Genomic DNA, 27,416 nt, shown 5'->3' with positions numbered 1-27,416 from the left:
AGAGTTTTATAGTAGGCTCTGAAAATACTTCAAAAAGAACACAAAGAATGGCCTTCTCAGCTGCCATAGTTGCAACTCTTGCGTCATCAGAACAGGGTGTTCAACGCACCACTATTTGCGTTTAAAAAATGTTTTGCAACGTTTCGTTGGGAATGAACGAAGCTCCTCTGGAGTAGAATTGGCTAGGTGGTGTTGTTGCAAAAAAAAAAAACAATAATTGCAATAAAGCAGATACACAAGAATGAAATATGATACAAGAACAAAAATACAATTTATTAAAGTAATAATGGTTACTGACCATTTTATTGAAAGTGAAAGCAATACAACAGAAAGGCAGTTTCACAGACACTCAACATCAGAATAATAGGGTGAATCAGGGCAATCTACTCTGATTTTTACTTCAACACTTCCTTCTAAGAAATTCATATGAACATCAGATGGCAGAAATTATACATTCACAATAAAAATGATTCAATGAAATAATAGAAACAAAAACACAAGACTGAATAAAACCTATTTCTTCTCACAAATCCCTTTCATCCTGTTAGAGCATGGCACGTCATTCCAGTTGTTCCCGGGATCATGTGTAGGGATCAATTCAACACAGTCCTCATCTCCTTTGTTGTTTGGCTCATCTTTGGACCAAAACCTGAATATAATGTTTCAGATTTTCAGTTACTCTGAACCCCAAATGTTCAATGAAATATTTTATTCATTCAGAAAACAACAAACGAGGATCTTAACAAGCTATCCATCATAAAAGAGCAAACATATATTCACAGCACCAAAACAGCAGAGTAGTGCAGAAGTTAAAGCAAAAGTATTTATCCATATAATGTACCCATGGGAAGTATATATATATATATATATATATATATATATATATATAAATACTGTTGTCATAATTGTGTTTGTGGTAGAGCTGTATTTGTGAAGGTTATCATTATCTAAATTTTAAATGAGAATTAAAATTACTTAAATCCAAAGTGGTTTTCTGAGTGATTCATTACTTACCCTCGATTCAGTGTTGAATTATCCGCCCATTTCATTCTGCCTTCAGTCTCAATGTCAGACAAACCAATCCACACTCTCTCCTTGATGAATGAAGATATGAACCTCTGTGTGTGAATAAAAACAGGAATAAGTGTGATTCCTCTCATTCATGAACAGACTCTCACACAAACTCACCTGCTTCTCTTCAGTTTTGATAATGACCAGATCAGCTCCTCGATCCCTGCAGTACTTCCTGCTCTCAGACCAGCTCTTCAACTCATTGGATTTGAAAAAAAAAACTGGACCACACAGATTTCCTTATGTATCCACTTTTCAAAACTGTATGCAAATGCAGTAATCATGAAGAGAACTAGAAAAAATAAATTTAGATAAATTACTTAGATAAAACAGTTGTGTACTCACTCAAAGGTTCATCACTCAAAGATGTGACTTTGCTTTCTAACTCCAGATTCTTCTGACTCAAAGTGTCAGCGCTTCTCTGTAACTGACTTTTCTCAGCTGTAAGATCATTGACTCTGGTCTCCAGCTCCAGTTTCTTCTGTGTTAGATCAGTGTAATTGTCCTGTAAGCTGTTGATGGTCTGATTGATCTCTTCAACTGTGTTCTTGTAACTCTTGAACAGAGATTCTCTCTCTGCTGTGATGAAGATGATGATGACCAGCAGAAGAACACAAATGAGCCCGAGACACACTGTCATCAACACCAAACACCTACTTCCTCCTGACAAACCGAGAGAAAACACAAAAATATCAGTGAATACCTGTCCTGTTACAAAAAAAGGATTCAAATCAACCTTTTAATCTTCCCTTGTCTTTAGATAATGCTGTAATAAGAGCTTTTACAGTATATTATTTTAGAAGTGAAACATTGCTGTAAAGAAGAACATACTGAAAAAGTTGTTGTGTATACACTAATCAGGCATTGTTAAATATTTTCTTATTTCTTGGGCTTCACTTTCTGACTTTCTCTGTGTCTTGGGATTTTTCCATTGTGCAGCTTATGTACCCACCTAGACAAAACAAGAAGTAGCAGTCCTTGGACACACTGACACTCTCACACACAACCAGAAGTTGAAGACACACACACATTTACGCACATACATTTTCTTATTTGTTATTATTTTTCTTGAAATGCCATACATGATAAGTTTGATTCTTAAGTCGTATGATTGGATGCTCAAGCCATCCTGGAGATTGTTGTTTAACCTATGTCTATAAATATGACCCTTCTTCCTGAATAAATCGGAGAATGCTTTGTACCACACTTGATCTGTGTCTGCTTGGTCATTCTCCCGAGGCCTCGCACTGCTGCTGCCACACATCACAGGGGTTCAGGCGCCTGTTTCTTAACTGATCACTGGAATTACAAATATTCTACCTATTACTGAGATTTTGATCTAACAGGCATATAGCACCTTCCTAATATTGTGTTGGTCCCCCTTTTGCTGCCAAAACAGCCCTGTTGCGAGGTGGAGCCTTCATGGATCAGACTTGTTTGTTCAGCACATCCCACAGATGCTCAATTGGATTGAGATCTTGAGATTTTGGAAGCCAAGTCAACACCTCAATCTCGTTGTTGTGCTCCTCAAACCATTCCTGAACCATTTTTGCTTGGCAGAGCACATTATCCTGCTGAAAGAGGCCACAGCCACCAGGGAATACCATTTCCATGAAAGGGTGTACATGGTCTTGGACAATGCTTAGGTAGGTGGTACGTGTCAAAGTAAGATCCAAATAGATGGCAGGAACCAAGGATTCCCATGCTGCAGAACATTGCCCAAAGCATCACACTGCCTCCACCGGCTTGCCTTCTTCTCATGGTGCATCCTGGTGTTATCCCTGCAAACAAGCTTGAGAATTTGCTCATTTGCAAAACTTTGGCCCCTCAGCGCTGGCCCTGCATGTGCAGCCCTCACTTAGCCTCCAGGAATCCTTAGCACTGTTTTATAGAAAATAATAAAGTTTGAAGTCACCATTATTGAGGTAAGCGCTTGCTTTTGTTGGGCTCTTGACCCCTTGACTACTTAACTTTAATGTAGTCAAGGAATGGAGGTATTAAAGACAGCAGACAGCAATCTGCGTAGACTGGAAGCAGGTTGGGGAAACTGAGCAAACTGGTCAGGTGGCCTAGGTGACACAGGCTCAGCAGGTGAACAGGAAACCAGGGAGACTCCATCAGGCCTGGAGTCCTGGCTGAAGGGCAGGTCAGTGCTGGAAGCATGGGTAGAGCCTGCTCGACAGACATCAAGGGCAGTATTGACAGGGCAAGAAGCCTAGGTGGCGCTGGCAGGGCAGATAGCTTGAGTGGCACCGGCAGGGCAGAGAGCTTGAGTGGCACCGGCAGAGCAGAGAGCTTGGTTGGCGGCAGCGGCACTGCAAGGAACTTGGGTGGCGCTGACAGGGCTAGGAGCTTGGGCAGCATAAGAACGGCCACTGGGGTGGCCTCCGGGCCTACAGCGGGCTCTGGGAAGGCCTCTGGGCTGGCAGCGGGCTCATGGGTTGGAGCGGCCTCTGGAGCGGACACACGGGCTGGAGACTCAGGCGTGACGGCCATTCAGGCTGAAAACTCTGGCGTGGCGGCCATTCAGGCTGGAGACTCGGGCGTGGCGGCCATTCGGGCTGGAGACTCAGGCATGGCGGCCATTCGGGCTGAAGACTCAGGCGTGGTGGCCATCATAGCTGAAGTCCCCAGACTTGACCCCATCGCAAAGACGCCAGCCGCTCACACTGAACAAAGCGGTGTGTCCTCCAGACTCGATGCCAGTCTTAAATACCTATGGACCACCCTAATGTCTTCATCGGCAATGATCTCAGCTACTATGAACTGTGACTTGGTATCCATGATGGTTGAAGACTCTGGCATGAGTGTTACTGTATCGACTCCCTCAGTCATTACTGAGCCTCTCAGTTCCAGTGCAAGACCCTTGTAGCATTCCAACATCCAGTTAGGGTCCCATAGTGGCATGCGTGAACGGAGCGGCTCTGATATCCCCCCCAATCGAGTTGAAGCTGTTTCCTCGAGCCCCTCCACAGCGGACAGCAAGCCAAATACACAACCTTATTAGCTTAAAGATTTTATGAGGAAACAAACTCGTGAATCAATGTTATTCACTTCACCTGCAGTGGTCATGTTATGCCTGATCGGTGTAGGTGTTAATACATTAAATATAAAGGCAGAAACACTGACAAATTGTACTTAGAAAAATTATTTGATTGTATCTCACTTCCTCAAACATTAGTGTCATCTTTAACAACACCATCTGCGACACCATCTCTGATTTAAAGTAATTTTCCACTTACTGTGCTTTTCATGTTTTCCTTCATCCTGTCCGTGATTCAGTGTTCGAGGTTTAAATGTATCCTCAGTATTTCTCAGTCCAACATTTTGATAAACAGGGTCTAATTCCATATTTGGCTCTTATGTTGGACAGGACGTCTTCACGGATGAGCTGTGATCTTCAGAATGAGTGGTGTTTTTACAATTAGTGCTAAACTTAAACAGGAAGTGATTTCACACTTGCCTTCAACAAGAATAAAGTCTTGCAGTCCAACTTAAAAACTCCCTGCAGATTTAAACTATTATGTTTGTGTATTGAACATTCAAACATGCTATCAACTTCAAAAGCCAACAAGAGGAATCTGTGACCATCAAATGGACTCAAACACCCTTAACACTAGAAGTCCCAGAGATTTGTAACCCTCCTTTAGCCAAGTGGATGCTAACTGGCTAGTCTTTTGGCTATCATTAGCATCAATTCATGTGTAAATATGGTCATTACCTGAGCAATCTGCAGGGGGCTTGGGGGTGTGTGTGTGAATGGTTGCTGGTGGCTTGTTTGTATGTGTGGGGGAGGGAGGGCTGCTAAAAGCAGAGAACTTGATTGACCATGGGCCGGTTTCAGAAAGGAGGTTAAGTGAAAACTCTGAGTATGTTAACCCTGAAATGAGGGAGTGCAAGTGATGTTTAAAAAGTTAACTCACTCATTCACACTGTAAAAATGCTTTTCATACTAAGTATTTTTTTTATCCTATTTTAAGTAAATAAAAAAAAAAAAAATCTTAAATCAAGATGGATTTTCTATATGAGAAAATTATATATGATATTTAGTCTTGTTTCCTGGGGGGATCTAAATTAAGTGCATTTTACTTAAGTAAAATGATCTGCCAGTGTGGTAATAAAAATAATCTTAATGCAAACGGAAAGTGTTGGAGTGTCTACCCAGGTGAAAAAAAAAGTGCCGTAAAATACACTTTATTTTAGTACACTTTTACACTTCCATAATGTCCAGTGCTCTATTTCCATGCACTTATATACTAAAAGCTCTTCTTTAGTACTTCTTAAGATAATCTTAAGAACATCTAAGTGTACTCAACTAAGCTATTTTGAGACACCATGAATTTGAACTAAAATGTGCTTTTAACATACTATCTCTGTATAGAAAAATGTATTTAGTTACCACTTGTAGTAAACTTGAACCCATCTTTCAAACACTTTTAAAAATGGACTTATGATGTATTTCAAATATAAGATTAATATATAATGAATGTATTTATAATATATTGCCAGGCAGTGCCAGGATTGTGAGTGATTGCTGGAATGTACTCACTCACTTTTTAATATTATTTGTAAATATGTGTACAAATGGTTGGTTTCTTTATTTTATTGTGTACTATTTTTATCAATAGATCTCAGCAACAAAGTAAAAAAAACATGTGTGTTGATTTCTCCCTAAGATGGCAAAGTGAAACACAGGTTTCCTTGAAGTGGCTCAGCATGGCCCCACATTGTTTACATAACAAAAGCAACTGTTCACAGCTGATTAAGGATATTAGCCTAAAGCCTTCCAGCCCATCGGCTGTCCTGCGGGTTTTATAGGTAGAAAAGCCAAATGGCTGCTCTCTGGGACTTCTAGTGTTAAACAGCCCAAACTAGACCTTTGTGTTGATGATGCAATAAACAGCAGCACCTAAAAACAGTACAAACAACCCACTGAGCAAATTATGTCCAGAAGACGTCTTTTTGAGGTCTTGTCTCAGGTTGAAAAGACGTCCACTGAGGGGCCAGAATGAAAGTTTTTATGACATCTTTTTTTGACGTCTTCTGGACATCCGATATAGACGAACACGCAGAATCACCAAAGGAGAAAAATCACAATTTTTAAGCCACCATCGTGGAGATGAGTGTTTGCTTTAGTTGGGCTCTTGACCCTTGTTTTATTAATATTAGAGTTTGTTTGGGAAGTTAACTGAGTCATAACAGTCAGACAAGTAAAGAGAAATGATCAGATATTGGTTATGTTTTCACATTATCATTATTTGACCTGAACTCATTTAGAGCCCAATCTCTGAGTTAGATTTACATTATTGATTACAGTAGCACTGTGATTCTGCAGCAGAAGATCAGATTTATCAATATAATATAAAGGATTTCACATAATAAAAATTTTTTTCTCTAAGGCACACACAGACATCAAGTATCAGCCTGTGAATCTCAATGACGGTGACAAGCAACATATTCTGATAAACTGATCAACTCTGAACATTAGAAAACAAGCTACTAAAAAGTCACATAACCAGAACAAAATAAAATATGAGAATAAAGGAAATTACTAAGACAATTAAGCTCATAATTTATTCATGAAGCAATGCATGATGGGAGCCATGGATGAATTTTGATTGGTGGCTCCCAGAATGCACTGCAATATGCTTTTTGATGGTCACCACTGTTGAGATTCACAGGCCGATTCTTGATGTCTGTGTGTGCCTAAAAGTTATGTCTTTTTTTTTTTTGTTCAACACACCTTTTCTGAAATCATTTGCGTCATATTGTAAAAGCTGATCTTTTGCTGCAGAATCACAGTGCTACTGTAATCAATAATGTAAATCTAACTCAGAGATTGGGCTTTAAATTAGTTCAGTGATTCAGGTCAAATAATGATTATGTGAAAACAATCAACACCTGATCATTTCTCTTTACTTGTCTGGCTGTTATGACTCAGTTAGCTGCCCAAACAAACTCTAATATTAATAAGACAAGGGTCAAGAGCCCAACTAAAGCAAACACTCATCTCCACGATGGTGGCTTAAAAATTGTGATTTTTCTCCTTTGGTGATTCTGCATGTTCGTGTATATCGGATGTCCAGAAGACGTCAAAAAAAGATGTCATAAAAACTTTAATTCTGGCCCCTCAGTGGACGTCTTTTCAACCTGAGACAAGACTTCAAAAAGACGTCTTCTGGACGTAATTTGTTCAGTGGGAAAACAATGTTAATTTGTGTTGTGTTGTGTTTTATTCAGCCTGTCCTCTGCTTTTGTTCAGATCAATGTGGAAACAATTTTTACACAGATCTTGCGATTTTTTTAAGCCTTTTTTGTGTCTTAAAAAAGACTATTGCTAACAATTTGCTAAAAGGGACTACTTCCTTTGGCGGGGACTTTAGACGTCATCATGACAAATAGGACATTTGGACAGCACTTTTCATGAAAAAGTGGATAAGAACTCATAAACAGCACAGATCATAATCAGTGAGCATGTTTGGTTTTTTTGAGGTTGAAGTTTGAAGAAGCTTGGTGGTGACGTTGATCCACGACCATGGTGTGCTGTAGTCCGTTTATAGCCTACTGTTAGCTTTTTATATCTGACGACTTTATTTAGGCTTCAAAATTTATAAATGTTGTGTTAACTTGTAAAGATTATCTTGATAGATAAAACGTGTAAGTGTCATAACCCTTTGTTAAACACAGAGCTTATTTTTTGCGATTTTCCAAAAGTCTATGGGAAAAATGCATAGGCTTTCAACCAAGGGAACCCGTGCGGTGCTAACTTCTGGGTTGGCAAAATAAAAACACGTCATTCCTGAGGCATATTTATGTATGAGCGTATATACAGTAGTGAAAAATAGCCATTTTTACATGTTTGACAATTAATTTTAATAAATATCAAAAATATAAAAGATGTGCATCAGAGCTAATATGTAGATGAACACTTTACAGTTGGTTTTATGACTGTAAATTATTTCCTTCAAAAGTTATTGAAGTTAGAATCATGCATACCAATTTCAGATGTAACTTTAGAGACGGTCCCTAAATTTATCAATCAAACGTCTAACGTCAAACCAACTTTATGCCAGTAAATTACTACAGTACCAGTACGAGCGATTGCGTGTGTGAATTAGTCATACCGTCTATTAATTGTGAAACTGTGGGTTGTAAATGGCTCCTTCAAAAGTAGAAAAATATATGCTATAATAAATTTTGAGTTTCTAAGCTACTTTAGTGATAAATCACAGGACAGCGCTGACAACTAGTTTCTGCCTTCCTCTCTGTGCGCGTGATCTTCACGTTTTGCGCAGCTACTGTTTGTATGAGTGTTCGTGCCACAATGCAGCTGCGCGAGCGCGGTAGCTCGAAATAATAATACACATCCTATCGTCTAATCGCTTGAATGTCCAAAAAACAAATACAACTGACAAAGTTTAGTGAAGAAACTATGTAAAAACTATGTAATCCAAATGGATGGAAATTTTATATGTAATTCAATTACATAAAACTTATGTTTAGCCTAGGCGTACATTACATTGCTTCATGACATGACTCAGACCTCCAAGCTGTCTGCTTTCCGCCTTCCTTTTTTTTGTCAAAGGTCCTAGAAAAGGTGGTCACCACACAACTACAGACAAACCTGACCAAAAATAATCAGCAGGAACCATTTCCAGGGGTGGCTCTAGAAAATTATTTATAGGGTGGCATGAGGTCTTTTAGGGTTGGCAACACAAAGCATGCGCCCATGCATATTTTTTGGAGATTTATGGCCTGATATACACAATAATGCATTACCACAAAATAATCATCTATACAGTTTAAAATTGAAAATAAATAACAAGATTTCAATATCAATCATGGCACCATCATGGCACCAATTCAAGACACTATTTGAAAAATATCAACAGATTATTATTTTGAGCTTGTATCACTAAAGATGAGCAGTGTTATAAATATTACATAGGCTACTTCGATGGTATAAATCACGTTTTAGTGCAAGATAAAGAGCAGCAAAAACGTTTGAATTTCCACAGTTTTGCAAATATTTTTGAGTTTCTGTTATTAAAGGATTAGTTCACTTTTAAATGAAAATTAGCCCAAGCTTTACTCACCCTCAAGCCAACCTAGGTGTGTATTACTTTCTTCTTTCTGATGAACACAATCAGAGATATTTTAATATCCTGATGCATTCAAGCTCTATAATGGCAATGAACAGGGGTCACGAGTATGAGCTGAAGGGCTTACATATTCATATACCACCTTCCGTATTCAACGTATAAGAAACTGTAAAACTCTTGCAGTTCAAAAGCTAATAAGCTTATGTCCTATGCCTTCCCTATTTAACCTACGGAAAAAGTGTAACTGAAGTGACGCCAGTTTACACTTTCTTCGTAACTTGAATATGGAAGGCGGTCTGGCGGAAGCTAGATATTTTACTTCATAACTTGTTAAATATACATATATTTTTTATATACAAACGCATCGCTTCAATTCAGAAGGCCTTTATTAACACCCTGGAGCTGTGAGGAGTACGTTTATGATGGATGAATGTGGATGGAGGAACTTTCTTCAGCTCATACTCGTGACCCCATGTTCATTGCATTATAAAGCATGGTTGCGTCAGGAAATTTATTAAAATATCTCTTATTGTGTTCATCAGAAAGAAGAAAGTCACATACACCTAGGATGGCTTGAGGGTGAGTAAAGCTTGGGCTAAGTTTTATTTGAAAGTGAGCTAATCCTTTAACAGTGATGGGAATGTCTGTGTATGTTCACCCAGAACACCCTATCGACCACATACTCGCACATATGTAGCGGGTCCCGGCTAGGTCTCCGCTGGCAGATGTATAGATAATCCTCTGATAGGAGTGCTCTGGAAATATTACAAATATCACACAGAAATCAGTGACGCAGGACAACAGTTGCTCATTCTCCATTCACTCGGATTATATTTATTTTTAACTTCCTTTTAACTTTGTATCTGCAATCATGAATTACTTTCTGTTATTTTTGTCTGTTTTGCATTGAAGCACAGGTTATATCCACATTTGGATAACATGAAGCAATATATTCTTCACAGGTCTTTTCACATAGATGTATACTCACATATTTTCCAAACACTAGCTTATTAAAGTTTGTATGAAACCAAAAACAACCACTTTTCCTTTAAATCCCATTATTGGTCTCTCCTCAATCATGTCTGCATTTCTTCCTTTAAACACATATCTTTGTCCTCTTATTAAAAGAGTATTTTTGTAATAACTGTACATTTTATAAGTGTTCACTTTATACAACAGAATAATTCTCATTTGCAGTTAAGCTGTATTACATTTACACTATAAGAACACAAACTTCATTAATAAACATATCTGCCTCATAACATGGCGTTCAGTTCTATGAACTGAATCTGTATCATAGTAATATTAATGTGCGTGCGCCCTTAAACAAGGCCGCAGCCGTAACTGGTCTTATTCACATTAACATTTTACACTTTTAACATTGTACTACACACATAGTACACTGAAATATCCCACAAATGCCCTGGAGCCGTAAGGAACAAATAAAATAACCAATCTGCGGACGTCGGCCGCCATTCTCTCAACTGTGTACTGTTAAACTTAACTGTTTAAACATTTGACATACTTTTCGCTTACAGAGCACACATCACAGGGGATTCATATGAGCTTATAAACATCTGTAGTCACATTAAAGGTGTGTAACTAACCTGGAAATATTACAAATATCACACAGAAATCAGTGACGCAGGACAACAGTTGCTCATTCTCCATTCACTCGGATTATGAGCTCATCTTGCTCTGTGAAACGCTAAATGCCCCAGTGTGACGCTACTTGCAACTACTGCCACCCTGTGTCCATTTTATGAACTACCTGTCATTATGTGCTTTTCCCATGATCTCTCATTAGTGTTCAATTATATAAATCAGAATGAAATAAAATACTATTGCAACAAAAGGAAAAGAAACAAAAAGTAATAATCTCAACAAAACTTATTTTGTGAGTGTCACACATACACACCCTATCGACAAAATACTCGCACATACACACCCTACCAACCACATACTCTTGCAATACCCTAGCAACTGCATACCAAGAGCCAAGCAACCACCCAAAATCTCCTAACAAAGCTTTAGCAAACACCCAGAACATCTATCTATTCTGGCCTAACAGACCAAACTATTTAAAACAAGACTTTAAATTGGCTGTTTAAATTTGTCTTTCATACTTTTCAATCTATTTATTGTTTTTCTTGATTGCTAACACACAATTCATAACACAATTCAATATTTTCTCACAACTATAAAAACAATCTCGAAACTATACATCAACTTGCACAAACCTCAAACTTCCAGGTCAAAATAAAATATTCTAGTCGAAAATGTATTCTCTTTTGACAAAATCAAATGCACCACAATTCAGTAGCCTATACGCATGTCCTGATATTGATGAGTTAGATGCGTTCCTGGGTAAACATATTTTGTTGATCCTGGAACAACATTCTAGTCTGAAAATGTAGTCTTAACCCTATTCCTACCTCTAAACCTAACCCTACCCATAAGTTATCCCAAAAATCAGAGGGAAATGATAGATGAATAACACTGATATAGAAGCAAAAATTCACGATTTTAAGCCTAAACTTGACATAACCTGTAAACTTGCCCCTCAAATCTGATTGGTTGATTTGAATGTTGTTCCAGGATCAACAAAAATGGTGACCCAGGAACATGTTGAACTCAGCAATGCAGCCTATACCTATACTGTCAATTACAGTACAGTAAAAAAAAGAAAAGAAAAAAGAAAAAAAGGAAATTCAGCATCCTCTGCACATTTGGACAAATTTCATTACAGTCAAGTCAAGTCAAATTTATTTATATAGCGCTTTTTACAATTGGTAATTGTTTCAAAGCAGCTTTACATATTAGAAGCACAGAAAAAAGAGAAGTGGTTAAAAATAAGCTGTACAAGCAAGCGTGGTAATATGTAACATACAAGATGGTGCTACATTAGGCCAATGTCGGTTGACTCCCAGGGGTGGAAAAAACCCCCTAGGAGAAAAACACAGCGTGCTAACACTGGGGAAAAAGTCCTAGGAGGGAAAAAACCCCTTGGAAGATATATATATATATAATATATGTAAATGGATATGGAGATCAAAATCTGAATTATACATTTTTATTATAGAGATTAAAAATAGATTATAAATAAATATATGTAGGCGGATACAGAGATTAAAAATCTGAATTATAGATGCAGCCAGAACTGGATCTGTAGGCCAGTATACAGTACAATAGCAGTATATTGGTCTTCTGACACAAGATTATATGGGTCATTCTTCATTTGTGGTGGACAGTTGAAATAAATTTTAGATACCAATAAATTATACAATTTTACATGTTTATGTTCTGTAGAATAAACACAATTTGTGCACTATTAATAGATACATTTTTGTTTTAAAATACATATTTAATTAAGTTTGAGAGATTACATTTGTAACAAAATATGCAAGTTCCCACCATACCATAGAGAGGTATCATGTAATGTAATTGCAATATAACATTTTTAACACAAATAAAGTGGTTAAATTGTGAATATATATTGTACAATTTTATTAAATTGTTTTTTGTTTTAAATACATAATAATTTGTAATGTTTAAGAAAAAAGTAGTGTCCCCCAAATTCATGTCTGTGGTGTTACAACAATGAATGTGTGTAACTATTTCCTGTGTGTAAAGTTCATTGCAGGTGCTGATTGATCTGAGGGGTGCATTCTTTCTTGTTAATGTTCTAGCTACGTTTCTGACAATTTCATGTGTCACACTTTATTAGTGTCTGTGGTGTTATGTTGATAACTTGCATATTTTACATATTTTAAGTAAAAGTTTTATAAATATACTTATTAATATTTCCACAATGTCCCCTGATCTTGAAATCATCATGATGGCAGCCTCCATTTTAGAAAAGTCTGGATTTAGGCTAATTTGTCTGTGGTTTTACTCTCTTTCCTGGTAACACCACAGACTCTATAGTAACTCCACAGATATTATACAACCAGAAATGTAGTATTTTTAATCAAACAAACAGACATTCATAATCATATAATTGTATCTCTCTTGTCAGGTTAATTTTCTCATAATTTTGGCAATGAGATCCAATTTTACTCTCATATGCTGATGTAAGATTCAGGAACTTGACAGGTTTGATCACTATCTTATTAGATTAAGGCGATTATCAAAGTTTGATAAAATGTTGTTTAATTTTCCAATAAAAGATTATATATTTTTACATGATTTGTTATATTTAGCAGATTTTGACTCTATTGTGATTCATGAACAGAATATGAGGGGAACATGATGTTACTCAAACATAGTTTATTCACTGCAATGCATTTTTAGGAGTATTTCTGTTCTGCAAATGAAAATATGTTCTCATGTACAAATACAGTGGTCAAAATGTAAACATTGCTGAAGAAAATCAAATAGTTATCTTATATACTTCATTCAAGAACGTCATTATGATTAGTCTTAAACAGAATGAGTTTCCTTTTATGAAAAGTGAATAACTGACTAAATAAATAAATAACTAAGTGCAGATAACAGGCAACCAATTATTAAGATTAATAGCAAAGCAAACATCTCTCGACAAACCATGAAGTTTCAAGTAAAGGGTCACGGCTCATTCAAAGTGTCTATGACATAACCAGTGTTGATGCGTTTCAAACATCACAGAGAAGCAAAATATATACATGTGAGCAAATATGCTTCATATCAAATCTGTGCTCAAAAAAACTAATAATAGTGTGTACAGCTGAAACAATCACATTCACAAGAATCAAAAGATGGCCTTCAACTAGCCCTCATTTATTTTTACATCTAAAAATATTAATTACTTGACATCTTTGTGCAAAAAGGATGATTGTTGGTGATTGGTGAGGAAAATACACTTCTGGTGACTTGCAAAAGTACAGAGTTGCACAGCACTGCATGTGATCAAATAAAACAAACCAAACATGCACGTCACTCACATTCAAAAGAACTACATTTTACAGCTGACATGTTAAAGGAACACTCCACTTTTTTTGAAAATAGGCTCATTTTCCAACTCCCCTAGAGTTAAACAGTTGAGTTTTACCGTTTTCGAATCCATTCAGCCGATCTTACTTGCCACTTTTAGCATAGCTTAGCATAGTTCATTGAATCTGATTAGACCGTTAGCATCGCGCTTAAAAATGACCAAAGAGTTTTGATATTTTTCCTATTTAAAACTTGACTCTTCTGTAGTTAAATCTTGTACTAAGACCGACAGAAAATAAAAAGTTGTGATTTTCTAGGCTGATATGTCTAGGAACTATACTCTCATTCCGGCGTAATAATCAAGGAACTTTGCTGCCGTTCCATGGCTGCAGCAGTGCAATGATATTACGCAGCGCCCGTGAGCCCCTGCTTGCACAGGGAACGTGCCTTGCAACCATGGAGACGTTTGTGAGAGACGCTGCGTAATATCATTGCAATGCTGCAGCCATGATACGGCAGCAAAGTTCCTTGATTATTACGCCAGAATGAGAGTATAGTTCCTAGCCATATCAGCCTAGAAAATCACAACTTTTCATTTTCTGTCGGTCTTAGTACATGATTTAACTACAGAAGAGTCAAGTTTTAAATAGGAAAAATATCGAAACTCTTTGGTCATTTTTAAGCGCGATGCTAACGGTCTAATCAGATTCAATGAACTATGCTAAGCTATGCTAAAAGTGGTACCGCCAGAACCGGAGATCGGCTGAATGGATTTGAAAACGGTAAAACTCAACTGTTTAACTCTAGGGGAGTTGGAAAATGAGCCTATTTTCAAAAAAAAGTGGAGTGTTCCTTTAATGACAGGCAGGCTGGAGTGACTAGAATAACATTCTGGAGAGAATAAAATAAACAATCATCTGAGTCATAAACAGATATCGTTTGGTCCACTCAAATTATTTTTCACCTTAAATCCCTGCAGCCCATATTTAAAATCAGGACAGAAAATCTGAAACCTTCAAATAACACCATCAAACACTGAACGGGGAATAAAACGACAATCAAATGCCAACAAATAGTGAATAGAAACAAGATATTGGAGATATTAAAAACAATACCAATTGTGTTTTGGTGTTGTAGTTAAATGTTTGGTCCTTGATTGTAGCCAGCATCAAAAAATATTTATATTATATTTAATGAATAACCTCTGTGTTTCATTTTTGTTCTCATATTGAATATAAAGGAATGCATGTAACTTCTTCCTCAGTTTTCCTCAAACTCTTCTGTAGTGGTCCTGTAGTGCTGGTTTGGGATCCGTTTCCTGCGGCCTCGCGTCTAATCCACTGATATAAACTGATCCTGGTTCAGCCTCTACCTCAGTCGAGCAGAGAAGCAGCGCATGTACTCCGTCATCCAGCGCTCGTCCGCCATGCTCAGTGCTGATCTACGGGCCTTCTCCAGGTCAGCTGACCTCGCCCTCCGGTGGTCTGATGCTCGTCCACCTTTTTTAGACTCTCTTCGTGTCTGGACGCCCACGTCGGCCCGATGAATCTGAAAATGAATTCAGATTGCAGTTGCAGTTTCTCATTTGCAGTTTTCTACACTGATGAAATGCAACTTTGTTTAACCCACTGAACCTTTGTATACCAGAGAAGATAATCTCGCTTAAGGATATCACAGCTCTACGCTGAATAATTCACCGCTTCCACACGCAGTGTCAGATGTCACATGATGCTTCATTCCACTGATTAGTACACGGCTGTTAAGCCACTTCAAAATGTCCCTCTTTGTATGTATAATTTATTCAAATCTGTTAAAAACACACTCATGTTCACTTCTGCTACCCATACAAAGTAAAAAAAAAATCTGGCCAAAATATTTGTGAACAGTGCAGCTTTTCATAATTTAAGTATATTTTATTATATATATTATATTATATTATATATTTTTTTAAATATTGAGCAGTATATATATTTATACAGTCAAACCAAAATTTATTCAGACACCTTGAACATTTCATTCATTAATACTGTTTATTCACTATAGTTTAAAAAATGGTAATAAAATATGACAAAAATATCTCATAGTTAAACTGTGTCAGAAAAAAATAATCTTAATTATGTTAGATAACACAGGTTAAAGTAATGTCTGAATAATTTTTGGTTTCAAATTTTTATCAAATTTACGGGTAGTCCACTGAATGAAGAATTTTTGGGTATAATATGTCACCTTATTTTGCTATCCTCACTTACTTAAATGAACTATAGTGTCCTGCTGCACCCACTAGTAAAAATATCAAAAATATCTGAATGTTTGACTGCATATATATATATGTATATATATATATATATATATATATATATATATATGATAAAATAAAATAAAATAAACCATCTGGCCAAAATACATGTTATAGCTAAGTAGCAATGCTTTTTATTATATTTGTTGAGCAATATAAATATATTTAGATATATTAAAAATTATATAAAATTAGATTTAAAAGTACATATGGCCACATAATATGAGGAAATATACTGAAAAACATCATATATTATATATATATATATATATATATATATATATATATATATATATATATATATATATATATATATATATAATCTCAGTTCACTTGGGCTACCAATACACAATACAGCAATAAATTAATAAATTAACCAAAAATATATTTTGTTATGAACTGCATGGCCACATATTAGGAAATACTGTACAAAAAAAAATCAATATCAAAATAATTAATTTTATATATATATATATATATAATATATGTTGCAGCTAAGTAAAATAGTGAAATAAAGTAAAATATATTAGCTGCTTTATATATATATATATATATATATATATATATATATATATATATATATATATATATATGTATATATGTGTTGAGAAATATAAATATATTTAGCTATATTAAAAATCTAATAAAAAAGTAAATAAAATAAAAAATATATTTAAAGGTACATATTGCCACATAATATAAGGAAATATATTGAAAAACATACATACATACATATATATATATATATATATATATATAGATAGATAGATAGATAGATAGATAGATACATTGCCAATAACTTTTGACATAATGTCACATTGTAGAAGGTTCTCATCTAGATTTCATTGACTCTAATATCAGCTGTGACACAGAAAGTGGTGGTTACAAGCCTCACCTCTCCAGCAGACACAGACGCTCTAATATTTGGTGTTCTTCTTTCCCGGGTCTCCATGTGCCTTTCTGCCCAGTCAGGATGGATAAAAGACCGTCTGTTCTCACGGTTGGACGTCCGCTCCTTGGTGTTGCCTGGTGGTTGGCTCTTGGCCCTGGATGGTTTTCTTGATATGGATAAGTGGGATTCATCACTATCCAGCTCCTTATTAGGGTAGCATGGCTCTGAACGGGGAGCCCGGTATCTCTGACGCCGCTTTGGAATAGATTCTGATGGTCCGTTAGTGGTCACACCTTTGTGACCATTTTCTGTGATAAAAGCACAATGGATAATTTGATATGTTTGCTCACAAACTGAAACTTAATCAACTTAGAACGATCACATAAGACATTAACCTACCCAAGGGAGCTGAGCTTTCCACGGTTGCACTAGTATCCGTGTGAACTTCTCCATTCACCTGTGGCTTCCAGGAGTTCAGAACCTCTGCAGTCTCGTTCTTGGACTCGGACGAGGATATGTAATGTCTGCCATTTGAGATGTTCACCTCTTGAAGTTTGGGACTGGATCTTCCGCTCGAGTCGGACCCGCTGTCCCATCCGTTTTCGAATAAGGGTCTGTGTGTCTGCTCCATCAGCCTCCGCGTCAGTCTGTACTTCACAGAGTCCTCATAACTTTTCGAGAAAGTCTCCCACTTGGGATCTCTGAACTTCTTCATGTACTCCGTCCGGATCTTCTTGGACATGATGTTGTTATTGGTAGACATTTTGCCCTGTTGATATGGTCAGTCACCTACGGAATGAAGATTATAATGTAAAAGGCAGTCTTGTCAATGCAAGTACGCATACTTTACATGTCCATCTGTTCTTCGAGTGTGGATTGCGATGATTTTGGCATTGCTTCCTTACCGTGAAGGAGGAGTGTATTGTGTTATTCCACTTCTTTAGCAGAGTAGGTTACAGCCCTGTGCCCACATTATTTATTTATATTCTTTACATAATACATAAGCCGATGTCATATCCGATCTTTCTAAAAGGACATTTTTGCGTTCTTGTGATGTTTTTAATACATGTTTATAGTACGATTGTAATAATGCTGCGACATGTTCAAACACACATAATCATAATCTATCAAAATACACTGTATTAAAAAAAAACGCATTTTTTTTAAATTAAGAAATTGGTCAAACCATTTTAAATATCAATCGATAATTTATTATTTTTTTTAAAAAAAAGCGTCTGTTTTCGCTGGCAGCGCACTATGTTTACAGGTCTGTCTTCACCTGCCCTGAGTATGTATGTAAACATTGACTCGGATAAATGTAAGCGCTTTAAACTCACCTTCTCCTTTCTTTTCACTTCCTTAGGTTTTAACGTTGGATAAACACGTGCATTTTTATTGTAACATCCTTACGAATTCCTAATGCATCTGTCCAACATTGTTAAGCGCCTGCTGCGTACTGGAAAAACAACCCTGACTGATATTACAGCTTTGGTGATTTACAGTGCGCATGCGCACACCTTCATACTTGGACTGCCTGAGGACTTGATGCGCCAGTACGCACGCACAATCCAATCCGAGCTTTAATTGATCCTAATTTCATTATAATCGTCTATATCTACTAAAAAGTTCATTATTTGTGGACTTCTCGCAATATTTTTTGTAATGGGAAAGGACTTATTGGAGAATATCAACTGTAAAGAGGTATATAATACTACTACGTTCTTATCATTACTAGCGACGACAGTTTCTCAGCGCGTGCGCAGTTGACTTGTCTGTCTGAGGAAAAGATTTCACCTCATTACACAATTTAAACAAAAAAACTGATTTTGAGGTATGGAAAACAATTTTTGGATGCACAATATTTTTTCTGCTCGTATTGATTTTATCTCTATGCTGCTGGTTAGAACTGAACATGAATGACTGACAAACTTAGCTTGTAGTTACACTGATGGTATCAGGGTGGTACTTTGTCTTAAAAACATTTTTCTTTATATCTAATGGTACAAATAATGCAAACTGAATGAAAAAAATATTCAGTAATATATTCAGTATTAAAACAGTAGGTAGCACTTTATTTTAGGGTCATTTAACTAGTTGTTTATTAGCACAATTATTACTACAATATTGGATGTTTACTAGTACTTATTAAGCCCTTATTTTACTCTGTATGACCATATTCTACATTCTTAATCCTACCCAATACTTAAAGGGTTAGTTCACACAAAAATGAAAATTCTGTCATTTATTACTCACCCTCATTCCGTTCCACACCCGTAAGACTTTCGTTCATCTTCAGAAAACAAATTAAGATATTTTAGTTTAGAAATCTGATGGCTCTGTGAGGCCTTCGTAGGGAGCAATGACATTTCCTTTCTCAAGATCCATTAATGTACTAAAAACATATTTAAATCAGTTCATGTGAGTACAGTGGTTCAATATTAATATTATAAATTAATATTTATATGAATAATATTAATATTTTTGGTGCGCCAAAAAAATCTAAATAACGACAGTGATGGCCGATTTCAAAACACTGCTTCATGAAGCTTCGGAGCATAATGAATCAGTGTATCGAATCATGATTCAGATCGTGCGTGAAATCACGTGAATTTGGCGCTCTGAACAGCAGATTCAATACACTGATTCATTTATGATCCGATGCTTCCTGAAGCAGTGTTTTGAAATCGGCCATCACTATATAAGTCGTTTTTTTTTTTTTTTTGCCGCACCAAAAATATTCTCGTCGCTTTATAATATTAATATTGAACCACTGTACTCGCATGAACTGATTTAAATGTTTTTAGTACCTTTATGGATCTTGAGAGAGGAAATGTCATTGCTGGGTATGAAGGCTTCAATAAGCCATCGGATTTCAACTAAAATATCTTAATTTGTGTTCTGAAGATTAATGAAGGTCTAACCAGTGTGGAACGGCATGAGGGCAAGTAATAAATGACAGAATTTTCTTTTTTGGGTGAACTAACCCTTTAAACTTACTAACTATTAATAAGCAGTAAATTAGCAGTTTATTGAGGGCAAAGTCTTAGTTAATAGTGAATATGTGTTCCCTATTCTAGTGTTACCAACAGTACTATTATTCATTTTAGGTTTACAAGTACTCAACCTAATCAGGTAATGTACACCAAAAGCTAATAAAGATTATTATTCTTTTATGGAGTATAAACTATAAGACTGTCAGTGCTACTGTATGTATTGCTTAACTGTCCCATACACATTCATCCTCCATTAGAGCCCATTTAAACAGCCCTGAAGGTTTATAGTTGTCATATTACAGACATAACAAGACTTCTCGCAGTGTTATTCATCTGTAAACCATCTCAGAGGAAGGGTAAATGTTTAGTCTGTCTCAGTGTGGGCTGAAACCCTGTCTTATAAGAGTACTGAAATGACATATTCATTGACGAATACCATGTTTAAAAACAGATTCTCAGTTTTATTTGTCTGCTGAAGTGTGATTTGCGTTGGTCATCAACTGGACCATGCGTACAGTGGAACGTATGGCACTGGAATCTAAGAGAGAGGCGTCCAACAGCATTCGCCAAAATACCAAGCCATGGAAGTCAGTAATAAATACATTTGTGTGCAATAAGAGCGCTTGGTATTTTTCTCTCCCTTGACGTTAGTGTCCTTTTCTCAGTTTATGCTTCTTCTGCTCATTCCTGCATCATTGCATAAATAACGGCTGTAGAAAAACTGTCCATAGGAGCAATGCACCATCGCTTGGTTCCTGAGCAGGAAGCAATGATACGGGCGCTTTGAGCCAGGCGCTTAGAAGCACTTGCGGTGGACGATGCTGGGGCCGGCCTCATCGTATTCCTGCTTGGTGATCCACATCTGCTGGAAGGTGGACAGGGATGCCAGGATGGAACCGCCGATCCAGACGGAGTACTTGCGCTCAGGAGGAGCAATGATCTACAGAGGAGGCGGAGGAGATCAATTATTACTCAGAAAACCAATCTAGGTGGTCAAAACATGGAAAAACCCTCAACATGACTCATTGAGTATTATTGCTGTAGGCCCTTTTACCTTGATCTTCATTGTGCTGGGAGCCAGGGCTGTGATCTCCTTCTGCATACGGTCAGCAATACCAGGGTACATTGTGGTACCACCAGACAGGACGTTGTTGGCGTACAGGTCCTTCCTGATGTCAATGTCGCACTTCATGATGCTGTTGTAAGCGGTCTCGTGAATGCCAGCAGACTCCATACCTGTTCAAGTGTTTTAAAGAGAGCATATAAATGGATGGAGCACTAAAAGGTAAGACAACAACTGATAATTCCAGATGTTTTCAGACATACCAATGAAGGAAGGCTGGAATAGGGTCTCGGGGCAACGGAAACGCTCGTTACCGATGGTGATGACCTGACCGTCGGGAAGCTCGTAGCTCTTCTCGAGGGAGGAAGAGGAGGCAGCGGTGGCCATCTCATTCTCAAAGTCAAGGGCAACATAGCACAGCTTCTCCTTGATGTCACGGACAATCTCACGCTCAGCTGTGGGGAACACAAATCAAAAGTAGTTTATTTGGTCTGTTTCACACATGCAGGATAACTACGTATTCCAGTAATAAGCAGTGTTGGGGGTAACACATTAAGGCCCGTTCAAATCAATAATGATAACTATAAAGATATCGATAAAGATATAGTTCTAAAAATCATTCTAAATATAAAAGAATAGCAGAGTCCACACCACAGCTTTAGCGATACTGATACAGAGAAATTATATAATTGGGATCACTTTCAGAACAATTTATTATTTCCAGCCGTTGAACGATAAAACACTGACAGCCAATCAGAATCCATTCTAGGGCTTGCGCATTTAAAATAACAGACGACAAGTTAATCGCTGAGGTCCAGAAAAAGCCACCACTGTTTGAGGATACTTTAAAGAAAATGGATATATGGGAAACAATCGGTCATACCCTCGGAATAAATGGTGGGAAGTATTAACGATGAGATGATTATGCCAGGCTAGCAAACAGAGTAACATAAAATTACCTCAGGTATCTGGCTCTAGTTTCGACAACATTGTCTAGCTTCCTTTGACGTTGCAGTGAAAAGGACTAGGCATTTTTTTTATTCAACTATATTGACTTTGTCAGTTACATTCACTGTTAGATTAGATCGATTACACTAGCTATCCACTCAAAACATAGCATGCTGAGGACATCTGCTGGTTAAAGCTGTGTAAATGCAACAAGAACCCCCAATAGCTTAGCTTAAACAGACCTTTATCATTCGTTGGTGTGGACGCAAATATAGTTATCATTCTTGGTGTGAACAGGCCTTTACAAGTAAAGCGAGTTAGGTAATAAGATTACTTTTTCCAAGTATCTAGTAAAGTAACACATTACTATTAAATTTACAACAAAATATCTAAGTGACTTTTTTAAATAATTAATGCAAGTTTTTCCATTTATTGACTGACACCTTTCCTGTTGAGAGAATCCTAAGTGCAGAGGCGCTGTGTGAACTTGATGGTTGTTGTAGTTAAAAAGGAACTAAGTAATGCAATATTGTAATACTGCATTACTTTAAAAATTAACTTTCCCCAACAATGGTAAGTGAAAAGGTACACAATAAGTGACAAGGTACACACCGGTTGTGACGAAAGAGTATCCGCGCTCAGTCAGGATCTTCATCAGGTAGTCTGTCAGATCACGACCAGCCAAGTCCAAACGCATGATGGCGTGGGGAAGAGCGTAACCCTCATAGATGGGCACATTATGGGTCACACCATCACCGGAGTCCAGCACAATACCTAATAACAGCCGGGAACAAGAAATCAGTCAGCAAGAGTTAACAGTAAGCATGTTTGATTTAATTATTAGTGGATAATATATAATTTAAAAATGCCCTAATTGAGTAATCGTTGCCCTTTCATGTGCAGCATGCTGTCTTACCAGTGGTACGGCCAGAAGCGTACAAGGACAGGACGGCCTGGATGGCCACGTACATGGCGGGGACATTGAAGGTTTCAAACATGATCTGGGTCATCTTCTCACGGTTAGCCTTGGGGTTCAGAGGAGCCTCAGTGAGCAGGGTTGGGTGCTCCTCAGGGGCCACACGCAGCTCGTTGTAGAAGGTGTGGTGCCAGATTTTCTCCATGTCGTCCCAGTTGGTGATGATGCCGTGCTCGATTGGGTACTTGAGGGTCAGGATACCTCTCTTGCTCTGAGCTTCGTCTCCAACGTAGGAGTCTTTCTGACCCATACCGACCATCACACCCTGGAGGAGAGCAAGAGTGACATGATCAGAATAGCTCAAAGATGTCCCATACAATCCTGTCTCTTTCACCTTGCGAAGACTAACATAGATCCAGCAAGGATCTCTGTATGTACCTGATGACGTGGGCGGCCGACGATGGAAGGGAAGACAGCCCTGGGGGCGTCATCACCGGCAAACCCAGCCTTGACCAGGCCAGAGCCATTGTCGCACACCAAAGCTGTAGTCTCGTCGTCGTCACACATCCTGATGGGTTCTAAGAATAGACAAAGCCATTGAGAAGTTGAAAAGGACACTACAAACTCAAAATGGTAAACAAATAGAAATTTGTTGAGAACTGACTGCATTATCCAAACCAAACCTCTGACAAATGTTCAATGAGATACGCATTAATAAGAAATTAAATTAATATTGATCTTAAATTCCATTTATTCAGTTACCTAACACAATATTTTTATGGAATTTGAATTAAAAGATGTGAGAGAAGACAGTTTTGTATTTCATTTGCACTAATATCATCAACATCACTGAATTGCATAATGCATACTGACAATTGCACTAAAAAATAGCTAGATAGAAAATACTTTAGGATAACTTAAGTTAGTTACAGTTAAGATACACCCCAGGTGAAAAATACTATAGTGTTTTTTTAACAATACTATAGAAAATTGTAGTATATTATAGTATTTACAACACTGTTAATGAATGCATACTGTAGCATTAACTAGTGAACTGATAATAAATACTGTAGTATACTTTAGTTTTTACTACAGTAAACTGTAGTGTATATTGTAGTATAATATACATTATATATCGTTATTATATTATCACAGCAACTATAAAGTTACCACAATAAATTAATTCAACTACTTTACTATAGTATGGTTCAAATACACTATAGTATTTACTATTAATTACTATAGTATTTTTTCACCTGGGACAGCAAAGTGTCCATATAATCATTCAAAGAAAGAAGTTTTGCCCCCTCTTAAACAAAAGCAAATCGCTGTAAAAAGATTAGCGTTAAAACCTTCCATTCACATCTTAAATTTTCCAGGTCTGAATCGCCATAGTGAAATAGTACGTCCACTACTCAATTGTACGGGTGCGCGTTCTCGTGTCGGAGCGCGCTTACCTGTGATTGCTCGTGCTCAGAGTCCTCAAGTCAAACTGAAGTGCCGATGGCTCCTGCAACACAATGAGTCGCACCGCCTTATATATACCCGGCGTCCTCTGCTTTTCCAGCTCTTCGGACAACCATTAAGGAATGTCCATGCTTTCGAATGGAATTCTTCCCGTTCCTCGTCCATATTTGGGTGTCGTTGGGTCGAGCGGAGGGTCTCAACGCCTGTGAGCTGCACAGCGCCGCGCTCCGGGCGCGCGGGACGGTCCATATATGGCGCTCTAGACCCCAAACCACTGCGGGCGGGTGCAGGGCCGTGTAAGGCGAGTCCAGCGCCACCAAACGAGTGGACACAGAGGCCAGCACTGGGTGTTTGTGGGCTATATATCAATATAAGGGCATATCAGTGGGTTATGATTGTTTACCTTTAAAAACGAAAAAAATATATAAAAATAAACTTTTCTTTGGCGAGGCATTGATTCTTATTTAATTCTTTTTAATGTAAAGAACAGCAGCAAAACCAGGGATGATTAAACCTTATTAGGTGTAAAATATATTTAATATTGTGAAATCAAATAAATTGGGCCAGTCATCATAATGTCAAAAATTGTGTTTGCACGAATAATATCCAATAAAATCATAGCAATTCTGAATTAAATTAGGGGTGCAATCAGTCTATGCGATTGGTACATCAGTGCCATTTCAATGTCTTCCTTTCCCCTTTAGAAAGCCCCAAATGCAGAAGTCACATCCCTAAAATGTAGGAAAAGTAGGAAAAAAACATCCCGGAATATCTCCTACTTGCAGTCACCATATTAAAAACATACCATCACCTTTAAAAGAAGGTTGACAGTGTAATTTCCTGTTCATCAATTGGCATTATGTTATAATAGCAAAGAAGTGCTGTGAAGTCATTGCAAATGCATCGCCAATGACCAATAATATCAAAATAACCACTTAGCAAACCTCCCTGCCTTTCAAAGAACAGGATATTATGATGATGCTTTTCCTTTTTTTACTTGGAGACGATTATTAAATTATAAGACAATCATTAGACAACCCTTTAGGCATCTCAATGATATCTGATGCCAAGCCTAAATGCCTCATCACAAACAACTGAGTATCATATTTCCTAGACAGTTTATCTAGTGTCTTTAGGGAAGCCAGAGGCTCCATGATCCCATATAGGGTGTCCAAGAACCCCCAGTAGTGTAGTAAAGTTTACTGTGGACAGCACTAATTTTACCCTCCCTTCCCTATTTTTAGGAGCTCAGGGAAGACATTTGCTTCTCCATCAGTTCAGCTGCTCTCTTCACACCAGCTGCAGGAGGAAGGAGAGGAGGAAGATTGGGAGCGACAGATGAGAACAAGGAGTAAAAGAAAAACAAAACGATGTCAGAAAGGTCACACAAAGCCTGGCACATACATTGGGCCCAAAGTGTTTTGACACTTAAGAATGCATTTCATTGCATTAGATATCAGTGGTATTTTGAACACTTTAATTTTAAATGTTTTGCTCTAAAAGCATGCATGTGATTCTTTAAAATAGTCACTTGAAGGCTCCTTTACACAGCTGAGTTAAAGGGTTAGTTCACCCAAAAATGAAAATTCTGTCATTTATTACTCACCTTCATGTCGTTCCACACCCGTAAAACCTTCGTTCATCTTCAGAACACAAATTAAATTCATCCAATTTTTGATAAAATCCGATCGTTCAGTGAGGCCTGCATTGCCAGCAAGATAATTAACACTTTCAGATGTCCAGAAAGCTACTAAAGTTGTATTTAAAACAGTTCATGTGACTACAGTGGTTCAACCTTAATGTTATAAAGCAACGACAATACTTTTTGTGCGCGAAAAATAACGACTTTATTCAACAATTTATAGTGATGGGCGATTTCAAAACACTGCTTCATGAAGTTTTTGAAGCTTTACGAATTGTTTGTTTCAAATCAGTGGTTTGGAGCGTGTATCAAACTGCCAAAGTCACCTGATTTCAATAAACAAGGCTTCGTTACGTCATAAGTGTTTTGAAATTTCAATGGTTCACGTGACTTTGGCACTTTGATACTCGCTCTGAACCACTGATTCGAAACAAAAGATTTGTAAAACTTCGAAGCTTCATGAAGCAGGGTTTTGAAATCGCCCTTCACTAGATATTGTTGAATAAAGTCTTTTTTTTTTTTTTCGGTGCACAAATTATTCTCTTCGCTTTATAATATTAAGGTTGAACCACTGTAGTCACATGAACTGTTTTAAAAATGCATCTTTAGTAGCTTTCTGGGCATCTGAAAGTGTTAATTATCTTGTTGGCAATACAGGCCTCAATGAGCTATCGGATTTATCAAAAATATCTTAATTTGTGTTCTGAAGATGAACAAAGGTCTTACGGAATGACATGAGGGCGAGTCATTAATGACAATTTTCATTTTTGGGTGAACTAACCCTTTAAGGCTGCTCTGTGCCTGCTCAAAAATCAATGTAAAGATGAAATGTCGCATAAAAGCCAGACTAAATTATGCCTGCTCTGACCCACCTCAGCCCCTAGTATAAAGTATACTATTAAAAATGCTGCATAAAAGCATTTATGCCACTTTTGAGCCACTTTAAACAGTCATTAAGTCACCTTTATTTATATAGGCATATCTTACAAAAGATATGCCAAATTTAATCTGTAAAGGTGGCACAGAATACTAGGGGCTGAGGTGGGTCAGAGCCAGTTATAATTTAGTCTGGCTTTTATGCTGCATTGCATCTTTGCACAGAATTTTGAGCAGGC

At 37.3% G+C, this 27,416-nt stretch overlaps 3 protein-coding genes across 9 annotated transcripts; all 3 read right to left on the bottom strand.

The window, feature by feature from the left end:
* Positions 1-303: 303 nt before the first annotated feature.
* On the bottom strand, positions 304-11,057 carry LOC137032168 (CD209 antigen-like protein C). Of its 7 annotated transcripts, none has more exons than XM_067403786.1 (6): positions 10,781-10,839; positions 4,314-4,469; positions 1,417-1,734; positions 1,189-1,292; positions 1,015-1,118; positions 304-649 (listed from the first exon to the last, which is right to left on the bottom strand). In XM_067403786.1, the coding sequence occupies exons 2-6, from the start codon at positions 4,420-4,422 to the stop codon at positions 514-516; spliced, it is 771 nt and encodes a 256-aa protein (XP_067259887.1). In that variant the 5' UTR covers positions 4,423-4,469; positions 10,781-10,839; the 3' UTR covers positions 304-513. The 7 variants fall into 7 exon arrangements, with proteins under 7 accessions (XP_067259887.1, XP_067259886.1, XP_067259888.1 ...); XM_067403785.1 differs by lacking the exon at positions 10,781-10,839 and adding an exon at positions 9,931-9,991 and having other exon boundaries at positions 4,314-4,471; XM_067403787.1 differs by lacking the exon at positions 10,781-10,839 and adding an exon at positions 9,857-9,981.
* A 3,774-nt stretch (positions 11,058-14,831) lies between these two features.
* Positions 14,832-18,750, bottom strand: ccsapa (centriole, cilia and spindle-associated protein a). The gene is made up of 4 exons (XM_067405056.1): positions 18,610-18,750; positions 17,672-18,061; positions 17,276-17,580; positions 14,832-15,632 (listed from the first exon to the last, which is right to left on the bottom strand). Exons 2-4 carry the CDS (start codon positions 18,033-18,035, stop codon positions 15,453-15,455), a joined length of 849 nt encoding a protein of 282 aa, XP_067261157.1. The 5' UTR covers positions 18,036-18,061; positions 18,610-18,750; the 3' UTR covers positions 14,832-15,452.
* A 1,947-nt stretch (positions 18,751-20,697) lies between these two features.
* acta1a (actin alpha 1, skeletal muscle a) lies at positions 20,698-24,806 on the bottom strand. The gene is made up of 7 exons (XM_067405055.1): positions 24,650-24,806; positions 23,631-23,770; positions 23,193-23,517; positions 22,889-23,050; positions 21,592-21,783; positions 21,320-21,501; positions 20,698-21,205 (listed from the first exon to the last, which is right to left on the bottom strand). Exons 2-7 carry the CDS (start codon positions 23,757-23,759, stop codon positions 21,062-21,064), a joined length of 1,134 nt encoding a protein of 377 aa, XP_067261156.1. The 5' UTR covers positions 23,760-23,770; positions 24,650-24,806; the 3' UTR covers positions 20,698-21,061.
* Between the last annotated feature and the right edge of the window lie 2,610 nt (positions 24,807-27,416).

Source organism: Chanodichthys erythropterus, chromosome 12 (assembly GCF_024489055.1).
Source record: "Chanodichthys erythropterus isolate Z2021 chromosome 12, ASM2448905v1, whole genome shotgun sequence".
NCBI classification, from domain to species: domain Eukaryota; kingdom Metazoa; phylum Chordata; class Actinopteri; order Cypriniformes; family Xenocyprididae; genus Chanodichthys; species Chanodichthys erythropterus.
This window is presented reverse-complemented; position numbering and strand designations above follow the sequence as displayed.